Here is a 21327-nt window from a genome sequence, read left to right as displayed (position 1 = left end):
CAGTGTTTCCTGGGACAGCACAAGCCTGGGCTCCCTCTGTGGTTCACTCCCCCTGCATTGCTCCAGCAGATCTGCACCCCAGGCACTGCAGGACTCACTCCTGCCAGGTAATTTTGCATCCATTTATGGACAAGTGGCCTCATGAATTTGTCTAAATGCTTTTGAACTGCTGACACCATCTGCTGCCACCACTCCAGAGCGCAGGTGCTTAGGTACAAACTGCTTCCTGTTAGCACAGATACCTAACTCCCATTTCAGCGGCACTTAAAAAGCTTTTTTGCATTAATAAAGTAAAAAAATATATAGTTTACAATGCCCTGTGGCAACTCCAGTGGCCTTTCAAATGGATCTGAGTGTGCCACATATGATCCTCACTTCTTTCATACTGTGCAGTCAATGGTGGTGTGTAATTTAGGATTTTTCCATAAGGGGGGAATGTTCAGTACGCAGATTCATTCCAGAAGTGAACAGCCAGCAGTCAAGTGGGGAGAAGGCAGCTCAGAATCCACCTCAGCTTACAAGGAGAAATGCCAGACCAGGCAGGGAAGGTGTTCTTACCACTTACTCCAAAAATCCCTGCTTGGAAAGCCCTCTGGAAGCAGAACCATTGCTAGATAAATTATCTTTAAATGCAATGCACAGCACTGAAACACGTTTTTCCAAAGAAGTAAAAAATAATCAAGAGAATCAATACTATTACACTGTAATTTGTTCGATTAATTACGAATCTGCATGGAAAATATTACTGAATTTTCATTTCAGAGTAACTCAAGTAACAATAGTACTGAGACTTGAAAGTGTGTCCTGAATTATGCCCAAGAAACTGGCAGGGAACTCCATACTGCTTTCATCTCTTCATGTAAATTATTATAGAATACTGGAATGGTTTGTGTTGGAAGGAACTCAGAGCCCATCCAGTGCCACCCCTGCCATGTCAGGGACGCCTTCCACTGCCCCAGGCTGCTCCAAGCCTGGCCTCGGGCAGTGCCGGTGATGCAGGGGCAGCCCCAGCTGCTCTCGGCACCCTGTGCCGGGGCCTGCCCACCCTGCCAGGGAACAATTCCTCATTGCCAAGATCCCGGCCGGCCCTGCCCTCCGGCACCGGGAGCCGTTCCCCGGCCGCCGTCCCCGCGGCCCTCGGCAATCGTCCGTGTCCATCTTTGCCGCGGCCCCTTCGGGCCCCGCGAGGCCGCCCCGAGCTCGGGCCAAAGCTTCTGGTGCCCGGGTGAGCGACGGCAGCCGTGGCAGCCTTTGGTGCCGGCGGAGCCGCTCCATCCCCGTGCCCGTGCCGGAGCCTCCTCTGGCCCGGCTGCAGCAGCTGCAGCTCCTTGCTGGGCTGGGCCGGGGCTGGGGCAGCTCTGCAGGTGGGCTCTGCCTGAGGGGCAGAGGGGCAGAATGGCCCCTGCCCTGCTGCCCCCGCTGGGCTGGGCCGGGCACGGGGCTCCGGGCTCTGGGCTCTGGGCTCTGGGCTCTGGGCTCTGGGCCCGGCTCGGGGCTCGGGGCTCTGGGCTCCGGGCACGGGGCTCTGGGCTCGGGGCTCCGGGCTCTGGGCTCGGGGCTCGGGGCTCAGGGCTCTGGGCTCGGGGCTCTGGGCTCTGGGCTCTGGGCTCTGGGCTCCGGGCTCGGGGCTCTGGGCTCGGGGCTCTGGGCTCGGGGCTCTGGGCTCTGGGCTTTGGGCTCGGGGCTCGGGGCTCTGGGCTCTGGGCTCTGGGCTCCGGGCTCGGGGCTCTGGGCTCGGGGCTCTGGGCTCGGGGCTCTGGGCTCCGGGCTCAGCACGGGGCTCTGGGGTCCCAGCCCTGGCTTTGGGGTCCCAGCCCAGCCCCACAGCACCCCCAGGGCTCCTCCAGGGCTGCTCCCTCTGCTCGGCCCAGCCTGCGCTGGTGCAGGGGAATACCCTACCCTGGGCCCTGCTGACCCCATGGTGCCACCACTCGTCCCTGGTCTCCACCTGGACATGGACTCGCTGACCCCAACTGCCCAAGTGTGACCACTCAGCCCCATCTCTCACTCACCCAGGGGTTCATCCACCAAACCCATGGCTATCCAACTCAGAGACAAGGATGTCATGTCAGACACTGTCAAATGCCTCTCACAAGTTGTGACAGATGCCACCAGCTGCACCTCTGTCAGCTTTTTATCCATTAAACTTCTGTATTTACATTTAGTATTAGTTCATTATTTGGTCTTCTCCCTCTATTAAATTAGTTGGACTAGATTATTGTCCATGAAGTCTTATGGGGAAAAGCATGATTCAACTGTAGTGCAGCTAAACATTAATAACCAGTGGCTCAATTAATAATCAGTTTTAAAATAAAACCTCCTTGGTAGCCTGTACAATACTATAGCTTGGTTTAAACCCCAGGAGTTCAACACATTGTAGAAGATTTTAGTGGGAAATAAATACCGACCCAGCTTTTCCATCTTTGTATCTTCCCCTGTCAAATAGCTTTCCAGTCTGTACTGGTAGGACTCCCTTTTCTCAGGAAGTTGTACTAATAATTTTCCAAAAATATTAGCAGGGGATCCATAGCAACTGTTGATGCAACTCAAATTCGTTAGGAGCGATCCTAGCAACCTTCTGTTAAGAAATACTGTATACAGCCACCCCCACTTAGCAAAATCCCACAATATGGCAAGAAAGATTTGTGTGTCTAAGAATAGATACCTTACCACATTTTTCAAAATGACTGAGCCGTAATGATTTAAATCCTCCCTATCACATTTTCAGCAAGATGTGCCTCTACAACACTGTATCAATGTGTTCTGTTCAGAGTTTTGAATCTTTCTCCTCTTTTAAATCACACTATTAACATCCCTGACATTTTAGAAATAATGTTTATTGATTTTCCTGTTAACACTGCTATAAATTAAGTGATGTAATGGACAGGATTATTGAGGTACTATAAAGAATGTATCCTCCAGATTCCTAACTCCTGGCTGAAAAAGACTCTGGATTAACTCAGAATAGGTGCAGTTCTGTGCTGTGATTTCTGTAGTTTAGGTTTGGTTGAATATTATTGATATGACAAAAAGGACATACTAAAACTACCTGCTAAGTATCAAATGACAGAAGAAAACCACCTCATTTAGATGAAACTGAGAAATGAATGGTTGAGAAAAAACAGACGCAAAATTCCTGACCACTCACTACTCAGAAATGTAGGATTTCGCCAGTATCAGAGTGGTCTGAGCTACTTTCTCTGCAGCAACAGTAAATGGCTAAACCAGGAAAATGCTGATTTATTGCTGGCAAATCCAGAACCAAGGTGCCACACATGAAATGTGTCCCCTCCCATGCCTGGGAGCACTTTGGTAGCAGAAGTAATTGCATCTGAACAGGGGTGGTTAAAAAAGGAGTCATGTATGGACACATGTGCTCCACAGCTTCCAGAGCCCTTTGGAATCCTGACTCACAGATTAATTTTTTCAGACTATTTCTGCAGGACCTTCAAGTCACCAAGTTTTGCCCTTGTTTTATGGGGTAGTTTTTCAGCCCCTGAGCCTCCTGTAATAATGCAATTCGATTTCTACCCTTGGATGTTTGGTTTTACATTCCATCACCACTAAGCATTGATTAAGCCTTAGCACATATTCTTGATTGTGTTTACGACTTTGTTTCCTCAGGGGAAGGTCAGCCTTTATGACAACATCACTCTGTTAAAAACAAAGCTGTTGGTGATGCTACTGCCTGTGATCAGCTTCATTCATCAGCTTACAAAATTCTCTAGCTAGTTTGCTTCCACACAGGAAAACATTAAAGGAAGGCACGGATTAGCAGAAGTAACAAAAATCAAAAATTAACTTGGGCACCTGTGTTCATAGAATTAATTACATCAATACTCAGTTTCATCATAGTCTTAAAAACATATCTGTCAGAGTGTTGTCTCTCCCCCTGCTAAAGTCCTTCTGCTTTGTCTGCACTTTTATAAATATCCATCAGGGCAAAAAAATTGCAAAGAATCAGTAGTGCCTTCACCCATTTTTTTTCCAATCCCTTATTCCACTATAATTAAATTTCAGAAGATGCTTGAGAAATCAGTGGGCCTCATTTTACATCCTAGTAGGTGACTGTATCCATCAATCCAGCACTCTGTGGAAAAAATACCTGGATGTGAAGGCTACACCAGTGTCCTGGATCTTGATGGAGGCACTTCCAAACAGGTGTGGAGCCCTCAGCCACAGCAGGGTGAAAATTCTTGCCCTGACAATGCCTATCCCACATCCATCCTAACAATAAAAGCTTTTCAGTCTTGCACTTCCAACTCCACAGAGAACACCCAATCAGGGCCACACAGCCAGAGGTTGTGGCTATAACCAGAGTCTCCCTCTGCTGCTTCACATCTCCCACCCACCTTCTGAGATTTCCAAAATGATATAAGGTCCAGTGCAGCCTCTACAAATTAACTCAGTATTAGTTATCTGTTGTGGTTTTTTTTAATTCCTGGTTCTTACCCCACACACTACTATGTGACAAAGTATGATCACCTTCATATTGGGGAAGATTTGTCCCCGTTTGTCTCATTTCTGTTTTCCACTTTCTGTTCTTTTTTTTTTTTTTTTTTTTAACTTCTTTCCTGTTCTTGTGAAATTTTATTCTCTCAATTTGCCTCACCATTTAGCATTTGACCATGGCACTTTTGGGCTGCTGCCTTCTTAACTGGCCCATTACACCTGCTATTTATTTTCTTCATTACACACAGAGGGCCCAATAAGTTTGAGCTGTTTAGACAGTGCTACTATGTATTTGTGTATGCTATCTTATAAATAACTAACATAAATACTATACATCATACATATAATATATGTTTATATGGTATTTAAATTACTAGTAGACATAAATAACACTAAAAAGCACCCACGAAGTTACAAGTAAACAATTTAGGAGATGGGGCTGCGGTATCTGTAATTCCACTTCTGAATCCTCCTAAAAAGAAGCTGAAAATCACAGTTGGCAACATTTCTGGAAGGCAACAGTAATCCATAAATACTCCTTAATTTTCCTGTCATTGCAGAATTAAGCCACTTCCAGCTCACACACATCTTACCAGGTGTGCTAAATTGATGTCATTATAAGTCATCAGGAAATACCCACAGAGACCTGTAGCAACATTTGGAAGTTTTGTTAAACAGCTGTGTGTTCTAATTGATTTGTATTATTTAAAACAGCTAAAGCAAGTTATCGCCGGATGTAGAGAAGGGATGACTGAAGACCCCAGGGAGATTTAACTCACAAGAAAGCCAATCACAGGAACTTCATCTGAGCATTTTAAGATTATTACTAGAGGAAGTGCAATTAAATCATCACCATTTATCAATTATCATTATAAAATACTATGCAACCGTATCATGTTAATTTATTTATGAGAAGGTAACTAGTTGACTTCTGCTTTTTGCAGTAATCTAGTCAGAAAAAATATTTCAGGATGCTTTCTCTGGAAATGAGCATAGCTTTCCACCATTATCAAAAGTAACTACAAAAGTCCAAATATTACCTAAAATCTGCACATGTCAAATATCTCAACTCTTTGCAGCTTGTCTCAGTTCCTGAGATGTATTTCATTATAGATGTATTCTATCACAGGGAGTATACACCAAAATGTAGTTGTATCAGAAATGTGCACAGGTCTGACACCCTCATTTCATAAAATATATGGGGGAAAAAAGTCCCAAAAAGTCAGTAAGCCTTTCTTTTCCTGGCCTGCCACAGTGCACATCAGCTAGCTCTAGTTAAAAGTTAAGTAACATACATGTTACCCTTGGCAAACTCAATTTTTCTTCCCAGTGGTGGAGTGCTTGTAGCATCTAAAATTTGTATCTCTTTTGGATTAAAATCCTAAACCATTTTTTATTCTGCTACTCATGTGCACTGAGTGCTCAAGCCTGATTTGATGAGTTTGCCCAGTGACTTGCATTATAGGATCTGTGTCCCTGCAGGCAAAGCCTAACCCACATAACAAAATGGGTCAGCAGAAAAGCAGCAAGGCAAGACAAAACTGTATTTCAGTTCAGAACCCTGATTCATTTGACAGAGAAAAGCAGGTTTTTTTCTTCTAGACCTGACTCTTGCTTTGATCTGAGGCTTGCAGGCTAGTTTTCATTATCTTCCATAATCTCCTTATTTCACAGAAAGTCACATTTTGCAGCTGTTATCTCCGCTAATTTCTCCAAAATGTTCCTCCTGTGTTTGTCAGTGCACTCACAGCTGACTGTACCACCTCTGGAGAGTGTCCCAGAACCAGACTCATCACTCCATACATTCTGCCACCCAAAACTCGTGTTTCTGCAGGAATTTGTGTGTAAGTATCCCTCACACACCTCCAGTTATTAGATGCAGGACAGTTTTTACTTTACTGTCCCTTAAGAAGCAAAAATAATCCCCGTGTGAGAGTGACCTGAATTTCCTTTTGGCTTCCACAACTCTGATTTCACACATCCCAAACATCCCATTTATGCTTTATTCTCAGTAGTGCTGCATTATTACATTAAGTTATTAAAACCCAGTTTCCTCATCTTCATTCACAGACAAACCAGGTAATTAATGCTTCATGTGAAAAGTGTGTAGTATAGGAAGCTGCCAGCTCACAACTGGAATTCACACATGCACAGCAATCACCAGAACACCCATGGCTTGGTAGCTTCTCAGGAAGCTGCTATAAGATAAATAATAGTATGTGGCTGCAAAAAACAAGAATTCTGCTTGTGTTCCCATGGCTGAGCATCATCTACAAAGAGGCATCCTGTAATTAAACTGTGTTATTTGAGTTAAGGGAGCACCTGTAGGACGTGGTGGATGTCACATCTTTGTCATGCTGCTGTGGCAGGAGACCTGAGTGCCTGGAAACAGCTGAAATAAAAAAATCAAGCAAGGGAAGGGGAGGGAGAAAAGACACATTAGTATCTTGGTCCAATGGGGAAAAAACTCACAGCTGGAGAGTCTCAATTCTTTGTCAGGTTTGTTCATGAAACCTGGAGCAAAGGGAAGACCTCAGAACAACCAGCTCAGCTCTGAGCTATTAGACAGCACCAGCTTATTTTAGGATAGGAAACCAATTTTCTCTTGTTCAATCCTGAAGATTGCAAGTCTATTTAAAACTGAAAATTACACACGGTCTTTTTTGGTAATTTGATTACCAGACAATCCGAGAAATGTTACACTGATATGTTTTATTTACATAAACAAGTCTGCTTTTGTATTTACCCAAATTCACAATTACTCAGAAACTGCCTGAATTTTTGAGGACTGGCTTTGCAGAAGTATTTTAAATGTGAGATACCGTCAAAGCAAGCCTTAAATGGTGAATACTTATATATCCTTCAAAATCCAGGACTGAAACTATTGCTGGTAAATGGTTCAGCACGACATGATACAGACATATACTTTTTTTTTTTTTTTTTTTTTTTTTTTTTTTTCCCTTCTATGCAAGGGAGGATTAAGACCACTGAGGATCAAGGCATATATTTCATTCCCCCACTTCATGAAGGACCAGAGGATTCTCACCTGCTGTGTAATAGTGTCCCAGGGCCCCTCCTGCAGACGAGCCTGATAGGATGCATGAACACTCCCCCATATTTCATCCAGAGTTAAAGGCCTTCCATCTGGAGGAACAAACAACCACCTTTAGCCAAAGCTCTTGTGCATGCTGTGTCTTTAATACAGAACAGCAAAATTAAAACTGAAATCTGTTCAAATCCTGGCTGAACGTGCACATAGAACCACCCTAAATTCCCTGTTTGGTTTTCTTCTCTGTCACCTGAGAGTAACAACTCACTGTGCTGACTGTAAGGTGTGAAGTGTAACTGGCTTTGTAAAACAAAGCTTTGGTAAGGTGGATTTAAAACCACAAAATAACATAATGAAGAATCATCTACTGTCAATATATGCAACTCATAGTGAGAGAGTGAAGAAAATCTAAGGAACAAAATTCTGCAGATAAAATTTTTGTGTGTCCACAATGTTTTCTTGAGCTGCATTTATATAGCTTTACATCATCAGGTTTTTAGCTGTGATGCTAGAATTATGCCAAGATATTAGTGTCAAGCACTTAGAAAATAAGCATGTCTATTTTAATGAATATTTGTTTATGGCAAACAGAGTATTTGATAGACTTTCAATAAGTAGCTTTATCTTGGCATTTGTCAGGTGTCAGAAACCATCATCCTCAGATAATCAGTTGTATTCTACTGACATTTGCATGTTTGTAAAATGAAAAAGATTTATTCACACAATTAATATTTGAATGCCATGTTTAGACACAAGTTCAAACCAGCTGCCTACAGCCTCTGTTTTATTTTCTGCACATATATATAAAAAAACCCAGGAAGTCCCGAAGCACCATATAGTAGAATCACATGGCAAATGAAGTCTCTAAGGGGGTAACAGCATATTAATCAGCTTTTCCACACTATTTTCATGAAGGTAAGACTTGTTAGACCATCACATCCACTGCCTTGTGATGACAGACACCAGAGTTGTCCTGGGGACAGTCTAACATTCACAAAGAAATTTGCTACAACAGCATAAATTTATTTCAGAAGGGTGTATTTACACTCAGATCACCTGTGTGCAGGTGATATGAAATGCCATGCATATCTGCAATTTTGTTCTCAGCAGAGAAAGCCCAAGTGTAAAATCTGCAATAACACGTGTTCTAGTGCAACACCTGATTTGCCACTCTAGACATGCTCTGTACACCTTTCTCTGAGAATTTTTATAATAATGCTGAGCAGATGCACGTACACATGCAACGGATTACTCTGACTCTGTTAGTCCCATTTTTATAAATTATCAGAATTTACTGAAATATTAACAATTTTATAGGTAAAAACAAGTTTTGTCTTTACCACATGGCAAATTCATTCTATTCACAAGCTCCCGGCCGTGCTCTAAACACACATCTGTATTCTTTGGGCTCTCTTACCCCCTTCTTCCCCCTTCTCACATGTTTTGCAGCCCTGTTACACATTCTTACAACCACAGAGACCTCAAACATCCAGCTGGTCTGACAGAGCAGGCAGTAATTGTTGCTGCTGGCAACAAGGGCCACTGTGGCACCTGCTGAGCCAAGCAGCCTCTTGCCTTCCCTGTGCCTCTTTTCTTCCCTGGGATGGAGCTGAGCTGGGAAGTTCAACCAGAACCTGAAGGAAACAGCAGCACCAAGCCAAGAGAAGGGGCAGGAGAAGAAGGTGAAAGCTCCAGATTCACACACCCATGCATTTATTTAGTCACCATCCAGCCGCAAGGACACAGCTTGCTGCGTGTCCCAAGGCTTACCCCAAGTTCAGCTGGGATAGTTTTATTATTTACACTGTTTAGGCTACAACAAAGTTTTCTGAGACAAGCATCTTGACTGCCCAGCTGGGGTTAACTCAATCACATCCTCACAAATAAGAAATAGTTAAAGGCAGAATACTGAGTGCCCTCTCACAGCAGCAAGGTGAGGCTGTCAGACCACACAGGAGCTGCATTCTCAGCTGGATGTTAATTTCTGCAAAGAGCAGAAATTCTTTAGGCAGACAGAATTCCATATTTATTTTCAGAGAAAATTTTCAGGCCTCCCAAGTCACTGTATTCTATTTTCTTCATGTGTAGTGAGGGCTTTTAGTAATTTCAGAGATTCCCAATTAAAAGCTTTTAACAATTTCTAAGATTTTCAGTTAAAGGTTATTTTAGGCTTTGGGTGAAATGGTGCACAAATTGTTGAGGCTTCATTCTGATGTATTTTATAAAGAAACAATATTAAAAACCACTACCAAATGAGGAAAAAAAACTCCTACAGCTGAAGAGAATATATGATCACAGAAATTATTCAATTTCAGTTATGTCCAAAGCCACAATAAAACCAGTTCTTACAGGATATAGTCTTTAGAGCAGCTGTGTTTCTGAGAAAGGACACGGTGGTTACATGTTTTTGAGCTCAGGAAGTAAATCTGTATTCTGGAAAGCACTTCAGTCAGGCTCAATGTGGTTGTGAATACAGAAAGTCATGCCTTCAGGGTTGGAGGAAGTTGCCCTATCTCAGAAGCTCCCTCTCTCTAACCACTGATTAGCATGGTTTTTATTGGCAGGGATTTAGCTGCCACTGAGCTGACAGTGTTTTGAGCAGGTCAGCCTGAAAACCTCATTCCTTTTCTCTTCTCTAGAGGAGTGAGGGTGCAGTCCTTGTTGACTCCCATTAGTCCTGCTCTTTCTTTTCAGTGTTTAGCCAGCTTTCCTGCTGCTTCCTCTGCCTTTGCAGGAAAAGGAGAACTGTGAGACAAGCCATTATTTTCCCTACACACAAGGGGTGATTCCTGCCTGTGCTCACCTGTGCTGCTGATACCTCACTGTGGGCTTTTTAATGTATGGCAAGAGGGTTCTGAATGCCTGGCTTCAGACGGGGATGGTTCAGGAAAAGACTGAAGCTCCTTGACATCTTAAAGAGTAGGAAAAGAGGAAAATACTCTGCTGATTAAAGAAAGCTTACTGGACCTAGCTCAGCCCATCTGGCTGATGCCAGCATTGAAGGGGAAGGATAATTGCCTACACCATCTGTCTCCAAGAGGGCTAATTGCTGACATCAGATATCAGCAGGGGTTCATGCATTTCTTCAACTACCTATTTGGTAGTCTCAGAAGCCAGGGGAAGAAAGAGGGGCTCCGTTTCTGGATGGTATGGCAGGCACACGGCTGATTTTGGAGAAATTAGCCTCTGCCATGAGCTCCTGACACTTGACTGTGACTTCAGCAGGTCTGAAATTAGGAATAAATACCACGTGGCAAGTATCATGAGGCAGTGAAAAATGTTTCTTATGTATATACACACTGCCTAAAAATATCTTCTTGTACCCTATAATGTTCCCAAACACCTTTCCAGACAGTCTCATCATGCTTAATCACTATTTTCAACTGAAGTATTTGTCCTTGCACAGAACAACATCTTCCCTGTAAATCCATCCCCTGAGATTATAAGAAAGTTTAGATGTCTCTCAAAATGTTTTATTTGTGTTGCAATCAAAATTTCAAACCTTGCCTTGCACCACCTTACGTAGCAAACTTTATTTCACAAACAACAAAAAAAGGTCAAAAGACGAGTTAAAAGAAAATAAGTTATTTAATCCAATTTAGACAGCAAGGGCAAGGATATAATGCAACTTTTTTTCCCTTCTGCAGAAGAAGTGATCTGTAATGCCTGAACATCAGTTCTAGCGGAGAGGAGTAAGAACTGGATGTCTTCATTGGAACAAGCTCCTGAGGATGCCAACCAAGCTGGAGATCACAGGAAAATCCCCCCAGCAACTCCACGGGGAGCCTTTTTCCTAGGAGGGGCTGAGAGACCAGGTAAATGGAAGCTGCACTCACATGCAGCAGGAGAAAGGCAGGATTTCATTGATTCCAGCATTCTAGAGAAGTTTGTAAAGCGTCTGCTGGAACGCAGATTTGGACAGGCTGGCATCAGCTGCTGTTACACAAAGGGAGGAGGTGAATGCTGCAAAAGCCTCAGCCAGGCTGAACAGAGCAATCATTGTCTCCCAGGTGTGATGGGCATTGCAGACACTGCCAAGGAGGAAGCAGAGCTCTGAATTCCAGCTCTGTGCCCTGTGCTGGGGAAGGCAAGACAGGGCAGGGCTGTGGAACCACTGGAAGGATTACAGAAGCCAGCTCTAATTAGCACGGGGATCAGTATGGGCAGGATCCCAAGAGAACCAGGAGCAGCTCACAGGAGACTTGTGAGGAACCCTTCCTCTTACTGAGCCTACAAACAATGGTAGGAATTCAGACTGGGAAATTGAGGTGAGTCTTGGGGAGATTGTTCCTTGATTAGCGCTGGTGAGCAATGCAGTGAGCATTGCTGATTGTCTGACAAACGAAGTGAGGAGCCCATCACATGGACTATTAGCTCAAGAGAAAAAAAACTCAGGGCATTTCCCAGAGTTTTCCTCACAGCAGGTTTGGGACAAGACAAAGGATACTCTGCTCAGGTATCTCAAGTGATTGTGTGCCAGCTGTACATTTCCAAAAATCCCACTTTGGGACCTTCAGACAGCACAGCACAGGCAGACCAACAATGTGCAGGGAAGACAGAATCCTTCATTTTCAAAAGTAAGCTGCCCATAATTAAAATCAGAGAATACCAGCTGGTAACACTGTAGGAAACACACTTACTGCCAGCATTTAGTATCCTACTGCCTTCAAGAGTCAGATATTGTTACAATTTAAAAGAGAATGCAAAATGCTGAAGAGAACCCAGGTGACCTTCGGAAGCATCTAAAAAAAGCCCTTGTTTTCCATTGTGAAAGGTTCCCAAGAAGTGTTTTAAAGGATAATTGTACTTGTAGGAGCAATTACAGTTCTATACTGCAAGGGGAGCTGTTGGCACATAATACCATGACTGTGCGTTAGATCATCCACTGGCTCCTGTAATATCCACTTCCAGCTATAAGGAGTCATGTTTCAACACCTCCGATTCCCTGGTGCTGACAAGCTAAACAACTTGTTTTGTCTCTGTGAGCTCTTCTCTGGTGATTAACTGCTTATGGTGAATACTAATTACATGGAAGTACAGTACAGTAGAGATACTGTCCTACTTCCTCTACCTGCACCATCTCCGTCCTCTTCTGTAGAGACACTGCACTATAAATTCAGCAAAAATCAAGCAGATGACATTTTTCAGGACCACAAATAGGCTAACCCGTCTCTCACAGCAAAACTACCTTCATCTTCCTGTCTGCACAATAAGTTCAAAGGCAAAAGCACTGCACGTTTGTAAATGCCTGTAATAATGCTGGAAATAAATTTGCAATAGGATGTGTGCAAAGGGGTTTTGGTGGTGGTAAAGGCAGAGCAATGTCCCCAGTTCCCGATGTCCCACTCTGAAAATTTACCCCAAATTATCCATTCCTGAAACTGCACCTCAGACTAAAATCTTTCCACCAGGGAGCCGAAGAGAATCTGTTCTTCAATTTTGAATCTGAAGTGCTTTTCGAAATGCTAACACTGCAAAATTAGAAACCATTAAACAATATAAGGCAGAGGGTGATTAAATCTACCAAACACATTCAAAGCAGCTTAAAGCTACTTTTTAATTAAAAAGGAAAAGATATCACTGGCAACATTCAGACATCTTTATCTAGATAAAGTTAAGATATTATTCAAAACACAGAAGATGCTGATCACAGAATCATTTAGGTTGGAAAAGAGCTCTAAAATGGTCGAGTCCAAGGCTTAACCCAACAAAGCCATGCTCATCACTCAACATTGTCCCCAGGTGCCACAAGCTGGTCCTGCTGGCCACACCACCTGCAGGCACAAGCCAGGTGCCCCTGGAGCACAGGTACACAGGCTTGGGGCACAGAGCACAGCCAGGGCTGCAGCGTGATCACTCTGTGCCTGCTGATTAAAGAAGTGACACCAACAGTGGCCTCCCTGGGAGGCTGAGTGTCTCTCCTTCCTGCCCTGACAGGATGGGGGCTGAAATCACAGTGGCTACAGCCACAGAGCTGTGGGTAGCAAGATAAACATACCAGGGAGGGGACAGGATCAGACTGTTTCAAGTGCCAGCTTCAATACAAAACAAAAAGTCAATACCTTATTGGTATTATTTTATTTTCCCCTAAGCAGCAAATTTAAACAGAAAACAGCATACATTTTAAAAGACACATTTAGACCCCAGCCTTGTGGCTCAAGCACTGTGGTTATGTCCACTGATTGCCCAGCCCAGTTTAAACCTGCAGCACTAAGTTTTTGTAGTCATTTCAAGAAAAGAACAAGAAAAATGACCGGCAGTTTCAGTCAACCACAGGCAAGATGCCAGGAGCCAAAGATCAGCCTCCCTCGGGCTGAGATGATATCATCTCCTCCACGGTCCTGGAGCTCTGAGTCCAGAGCACTGAAAAACCCTCTGGTGAGCAGCCTCACCTCTTGGTTTCTTATTACATCTCTTCCTCAACTTAAGACAAGGCTCCCAACACCAGTGCACGCAGCACGTGGGGTGTGTGCTGGCCTTACCCAAGAAGCAGGCTCTGAAATACAGCACAGGCACCTGGTAGCTGCTGGAGTAGAGGACGTGGTACTCGTAGCGAACCACTTCTTCTGTGCCGCACACGCCGGCGGCCTGGCACTCATCCGAGGGCTCCTGCAACGACACACGAGGCCACAGCAGCACGTCAGCCCCTGCTGCTGTGCCCGGGGAAATTGTCATGGGCTCAGTAAATGCGCGCAACAGAAATAACGGCGGCCGCCGCTTCCACTGCGCTGCTCGTGAAAACCCACAAGGGAATTTTTCAACGCCAGCAAGAAAATCAGAGAGGTCTGAAACCTACAGACATCTTACACACTCCCTTCCACAAACTCTCTGCAAGCCATTCCAGAATTGAGATCATTCTAAGATGCTCTCTCTAAAATCTTCACGGCACAGGAACTGGCGCAATAAGGGGACTACAGCTGTACCTGTCCTCATTACATTCAGTATAGACCATTTTAGAAGTGTATCCTTAAATAATCCGGTTTTGCTTGCCAAAAGACAAATCAAATGTATCCACCAAAAATCCTCTGATCTACTTTCTTTAAAGGCTTTTTGCCAGGAGTTGCTTTTACTAATAATATAAAATGTATCATATAATGTAATTATATTAATAACATAAAATGTAATAATAAAACTGAGAACGTTTTTTTTCCCCCTGTTAGTGTATATTCCAGCTGTAAAGTACTAAAGTTTATGGTAGATTTGAAACAAATCAAAATAGATGAAACTAATTGCATTGAGATATACCACAGCTGCAGCACGAATTTCACAACATTTCAAATTAATATTCCAACAGTGCTAAGCACACAGTTGTTTGGACTTTTCTAAAAGCTGTCATAACTCAATGTCTCTGAAAATGTAACCATTAAATTAATAATGCCATTAAGATTAAACATAAGAACAAACTTTCCAAGAAGACATTCTGGGTGTGGACTTGTTCAGTACTCAAACCCCCAAATTTACATGCATGAACTAAGCAACAATAATGCCCCACAGGCTGGGTGTGCATTTCATGACTTGGCTATTGCCAAGCAACCCTGAATATTGGCTAATGGTATCTGTCCAAGCAAAACAGAAAAAGACTGAGCAGAAAAGAAGAAGAATGATCAGCATCCTCTGATCATTATGCTCATACAACACACCAGAAATTTAAAGATATTTTGCATTTTTATCCCACATCCTTTATCCAGTCAGCAATGGATGAATTGATATATGAAAAAAATACAAAAACTGATAAACTTTAACAGTAACGACACTCAAGATACTTTCAGGCTTTTTTCCTGATGTAACTTTCCCCAGATTTCATGTATCGGGCACCCAGATGCTGCTGAGGCAGAGGCACAAGTCCACAAGTGAAAGCCCAGATCTTGGGGAGCTGCACACCAAGGAACTGCCCAAACATTTCTGGACACAAAGCGAGAAGATCACAGATGGCCACGGAGCAGAGGTTCCCTGGTAAATCCCAGATGCCTGCAGGGAAACGGCTGATTTTGCTTATGGGGAAACAAGTGCCTAAAGCACTAAATGGGAATGTTTGAAAACATGCTCTTCTGGGTTAACCGAGTTTTAAAAACTGTATGTGAATAAGGCAACCTGCCAGAAGGACAGCGTTGATTGCTGTTCCTGATGCCACAGGCCAGACAAAGACAGTATGACATTCCCAGTTCCCACATTCATGAGTGACAGACCAAGAAGGGATGTTCTTTCCCACCTCACGCAAGTCATACCCAGTGGTTATATGTAAAACACAGCTTAAAAAAAAATTGTTCTCTATATAACACTGACCCTTCTTTAAAATTGATTAATGCTTCAGTAAGAATAGCAAAAGAGACCATCAGCAGCCTGTGGGAAAAGGAAACAAAAAAACCAAACCCAGGTACAGTCAGGGTGGGGAAGAGAAGGAGTCTGAGCCTACATGGTGCTTCTCAGGCATTAATGTTTCATCAGATACCACGGCCTTGCCTCCTGCTTAGTCACCAGCTTACCCTGCCCTAAAAGATACTTCTGGAAATGGCAACCCTACCTGTTCCTGTGTTAAATACCACTGTTCTACAAAAAAGACTGTCTGCATACACTGCATTCTGTATATAATGGTAAAATGATTAATTTGTGACTATTTTAGATCTGCACACAAAAGCAAATAGCTGAATCCTTCTCAGGGCTACTCTAATCCCCCTTCCTCTCAGGAAACAGCAATTTCACGTTTTCCGATTTGAAAAGACACATCACTGATGTGCAATCGTGCTCTTTACAGTCTCTGCAAGTACAGCCCACAGTATTTTTGCAGGCAAAGTACATTTTGTAGCCTGCAAGTTTCGATGGTATCTCTGTAGCTGATGAGATGAACTTTGCTGATGAGATGAATAAAACGAGTACAGTCATTTTAGGTGATCTTAGAAACAGCTAAAAATCTACAAATGGGTCACTAGAACCAAGGAGCCTCAGTTTTATATCAGCCCACAAGACCTCATTTTCACTCTTTAACCAGCTACTGATAAAGCCATAAATACAAAACACAGGTGTAACTTATTTTTAAAAAACAAAGCTGACACTTTATTTTTAAATATATCATGACAGCCTATTTTAACTCTTTCTCTGAATAACTGTTCTCATTTTTTTCCTATTTATATTGTTGTTCTGACTCTTTTTGAGCTGATGCTGAATTGTAGTTGCTGCACTGGACAACACTGAAATCAAATTTAAATTTGGATGGTTTTGTAACTGCTGCAAAACATTCACATGTACAGACACCACAAAACAAAAGAAAAAACAAACATCAGCCTTAAAAAATGTCATATACAACACTAACAAAAAAAGGCATTGTAACCAAACTGCAAAAATTATTAAAAATTATTTGAAATTAAAAATTATATGAAGAAACTTGTTTCTCAATTTTTTTGTTTCTGATTTTGAAATTTACTTGCATGCCTGCCATGCTTCAAGTTAAAACTGTGAATCCAGGACTGACTGGCTGTTTTCTAAATAAACTGGGAAGCTGTCATCAGGAAGCATCTGCTCCTTTATTGCTCTCAGGTAAAATCACTCCTGTGCTATCATAATGGACTATTGAGCAGATGTTTAAAAGCAATGTATGTATTAGAAAGAAGATAAGCAGCAAGTATCTAATTAATTACATTAGTTCCATCATAAATGAATTACCACTGATTTTAATTGATATAAAATTGTCCTCAACCTTTAAGTATCCCCAAAACAAATTAAATTGATTTGTTCCTTTTAAAATGCTAAATTATTTAAATCAATAGGTAACAAACATTGTCAGGTGTCATTCTGAAGGCAAAATAACATATTTGTACTATTTCTATTCCTCCTGATGAGGTAGGCAAGTTTAAAACCTGGGGTAACAAGTTAATTCGACAGCAGGAGAGAGTTAATTGTGGTTTTGGGTAGTTTAGGGCAGCAGGGCAGCAGGGAGGTGTGGGTTAAGGTGCCTTTGGAGGGAGACCATGAAGGAAAGGCAAGGCAGACAGGTTAAGTGGAAAGGTGACAGAATCACCTAAAAAAATGGATTTCCCTCCTGACACCAAACATTTTCCTATCTCCACCTCACCTTCAGAGGCCCACTGAGCCAGACCTTCTTGCTCAGGCCTGAATTCCCTTAGAAATTACGAAGCAGGCCCCCTTTTGGGGGAAAAGATAGGAGAAGTGGCACAAATAAACATTTCTCCTGGACGTCCAGACACTGTTGCCTTTTCCCAGTTCCCACATTCCACATCTCCTTTCTTGCTGCCGTGGCCTCTGATTGCTCCTGCCTTGTCCAGGCTCCAGGGAGATGCTCCTGCAGGAACACAGCAGGACTGGGAAGAGGTGACACAGGCACAGGTACTGGTAATGCTGCTTTGAGAGTGAGGAGGGGAAAAAGGAGATGCAACCCAGATTAATAGGCAAATTTGCCTTCATTGCTTGGAATGCATTCAGATCTAATTTAATTTCAGCCTCTAAAGTAGAAAGTATATCATTCTTCCTCTCTCTTCAGGGGTGCAGAGCCACCACCGAAACACAACAACTTTCAGGAGCAGCTCTTTCAACACTCCTCCCCTGGCAAGCAGGGGGATTTGAACAAGGAAACTGAACGGGAGGACAGTGTTCATCAGAGAGAATTAAAGCAGGCTGATGAGCAGGGCGTGGCCACGTGGTGAGATGTTATCTCTGTTCTCCTCCCGGCTGTTCTCCCAAGCATCCAAACTTCCAGATCCAGTTCTTGCTGCTGCCCCTGCAGGTCCAGTCTCTGCAGGACATTTTCCTACAGGTTTTGGTCCCTCCTGTGCAGGATTCTAAACTCAAACGAGACCTCCAGACCTTGTGGTGCCTTTGCCACCACTAGTCACTGGCCATGCAGTGTGGGGTCACAGTGGTCAGCAAGGTGACCCTGCCTGGGGAGGGGACACTGAGTGCATTTACTTACTGTCACTGTTTTTCATCCCTACTAAATGCTCACACCGTGCTCAAATTCACAGGCTCTAATCAAAAGTAGCCCACTCTACCACAGCCTGTAAAAATGCAGGTATCTCCCTGAAGAATTTCAGTGTAATGTGGATGTTGTACAAAACCCTTTACTACCAGCTGCACCATTTTTATTACCATTGATAAACTGCTCTCTTAAGTGAAGGGCACATGGGGAATCCAACCACCTCCAGGTGCTTTCTATTGCTGACATCACTAGTGACAGATGAGGAAAACACAAGGAAAGCAGAAGTGGTCTGAAGCATAACGAAGTTATCTTATGGATTTATCTTCCGTGTGCAGCTAGAAAATCCTCCCCACTGTCTAAGACTTCTTACAATTTAGTCATCCAAGTGAAGAACCTGGTTAAATACTCAATAACAGAGAAAGAAAGTGGCTCTTAAATCATTTGGTGATGCCTAAAATACTGTGTGCAAGGAGCCTTCTTTTGCAAGACACAGCTGCCCTGAAAAGCCACTATGTCACCAGTAGAGTCAAGGTAAACAGGTAGTGGATCCCTGAAATACATCATTTTCCAAAGGGAAATCTTTTGACTGAACTCAGCACCCTGGCCATGACATCCAGTCATTTTCAAAATAACTTTTTCCCACAAAAATTCCCCCCCCTCAACCCCACCCCAACCCCAAGCCTTCTGTTATTCACGGAATACCAAAATACCAAAACCAAGACTTCCATCCCAAAAAGATATGGCACATAACACTGCAGTAGTTCCTCATGCATGAACAATCATTTCTAACAGCTGGAAATTAGATTTGTCTTTTGATTGCTTCAAAAGCACTATCACAAGTGAAAGGAAAGCCTTTTCAAGCAAAAGAAGCAACGGACCGTGAAAACTGAACAGTTGTGAATTTTGTCTTCATATAAAGGTGGGGAGCTGTTACAAAATCACTCCTCATTCTTCCTGTCATATATAAAATGTAGAATTTGGTGGCTTTTCTCCTCCCACAGAAGAAACATTTTCTCTTGTTTTCATGTAGAGAGTACAAGGCTGGAACAGAGGCATGGTGCGTTCGGAAACCTCTTCTGGTGGGAATGACAAGAAATCTGAGAAATGAGACAAAGAAATCCAAGGAGACAGAGGGACACAGCTTATCTGCTGAGGGAAGATGGACCAACCCAAACTAACTACAACTCCTGAAGGGCAGCTCTCCCTGAAGCTATGAACACACCTTACAGGGGATCAGAGCAGCCCCACCTGGAACCACCTCCACTGGCCCCCACCAATGTTCTATGCCAGTGTTATTCCTCAGGCTGAGGAATTCACAGCAGTCTTCTTTCCATGGAACTATGGTGGGATAAGGAGCAGTGAGTGGGAGATGGTGGTGCCTGTCCCCTCTCATCTTTGCCACCTGCCTCCCAGGAACAATCACAGCATCCCAGGATCACTGGGCGTGGAAAATCCATCTCAGACACTGAGTCCCAGCTGTGTCCCATCCCCACCCTGTCCCCAGCCCAGAGCTCCGAGTGCCACCTCCAGGTGCCACCTGCAGGGCTGGGCACTCCAAGCCCCCCGGGCAGTGCCAAGGCAGCTCCTGAGCCCCCTTTCCATGGGGAAATTCCTGCTGTACCCACCCTGAGCCGCCCTGGCCCAGCCTGAGGCTGTTCCCTCTGCTCCTGTCCCTGTTCCCTAGGCAGGAGCTGTGCAGAGCCACAAGGTCCCCCCTGAGCCTCCTTTTGAAGGATTTTTCCATCATTTTTGTCATTATCTTCCATTTGCACAAATTGGAGTAAGCCGCTGCTCTGAGGTTAAGTACTATTCCACAAGATTATTGCTTCTTCGGAACTGAAGTGCTTCCAGGACGGGGCTCTGTGCTTTACAACAGGCAAAAAAAGGGGGAAAAATGCTACACTAGAAGACAACAGTAGCAGTTCAGCTGTATTTTAGGTCAGCTTTATTTTTTTAGAACAAGGATTATTATTTCTGCTTTGTGAATCACAGCAGCAACCCAGTTTTGGCCACGCTTAATTCAACAGGGAGACTGACAGCAAATGCCTACAAACCTTTACTTTTTAGAAGACAAACTCAAATCCTCATTAATTTCTCAGATGGGAAACTGTATGAAAACGATGCCAAGACTGACAGACAGTGTTTAACAGTAATTCTGGTGAAAAAGTTACAGACAGAAATGCTCAAATTATCACAAAATCTGGCGCTGTAAAAACAAGGCATTTGAAATTAAGGGTTGCAATTAGAAATGGCTGCACTGCGCCCACCCAGGACTCTCAAAGGGAGCAGCTCTGACACCAGGACAGTGACTTACTGCTAGAAATAAAACAATTGGATGCTGACCACTTGAAAAAGGAAATGGCATCTGATTAAGTTAATATCTGACAAAATGATACATCTTGAAAGTTACTTCAGATGCTAACCTAAGCTTGGCCATAGACTCTATTAGATAAGCACAACCATTAGAAACAATAATCATAAACAATGTGGCTTAATTAGAACTGGCTTATTTGGAAGTGAGAGATCCAATCCTATTACCTACATGTTAGGGCTAAAGCACATGTGTTATTCTCTTTAAGAAAACAGAAAATAATAAATTATAATGATCTATTTCACATTTAAAATAGCGTGAATTCAAAAATTTTAGCTATCACTAAAAATAATTACAAAATTACTAAAAATAGTTGTGAAGTTACTCCTAAAATCTCCAAAAGAAAACCTGAATTTGTTCCTACACTTAGACAAAAAATGACAGCACTTTAAGATCCAGTGATTGTATTTGGAAACATCCAAGTATAATAACTACATTTTTTAACAGAAGAGGGGCAGACCTTACCAAGTTAAGTATGTTCAGCTTTTGCTCACTCTTAAAACCTATTTATTGTATTCATAAATGATA

General features: G+C 43.1%; 1 protein-coding gene across 1 annotated transcript in view; it reads right to left on the bottom strand.

Moving 5' to 3' along the window:
* Nucleotides 1-21327, bottom strand: part of ATG10 (autophagy related 10) — a 59825-nt gene that overhangs the window by 8285 nt on the left and 30213 nt on the right. Inside the window, exons 4-5 of the mRNA XM_059492359.1 lie at nucleotides 13984-14110; nucleotides 7499-7596 (exon numbers count right to left, since the gene is read on the bottom strand). Of these exons, the coding sequence (XP_059348342.1) occupies nucleotides 7499-7596; nucleotides 13984-14110 (225 nt within the window). The remainder of the gene's footprint in view (nucleotides 1-7498; nucleotides 7597-13983; nucleotides 14111-21327) is intronic.

The sequence above is a fragment of the Ammospiza nelsoni genome, chromosome Z (genome assembly GCF_027579445.1).
Source record: "Ammospiza nelsoni isolate bAmmNel1 chromosome Z, bAmmNel1.pri, whole genome shotgun sequence".
Lineage (NCBI taxonomy): Eukaryota > Metazoa > Chordata > Aves > Passeriformes > Passerellidae > Ammospiza > Ammospiza nelsoni.
Note: the sequence above shows the minus strand (reverse complement) of the source record. Positions and strands in the feature narration are given on the sequence as shown.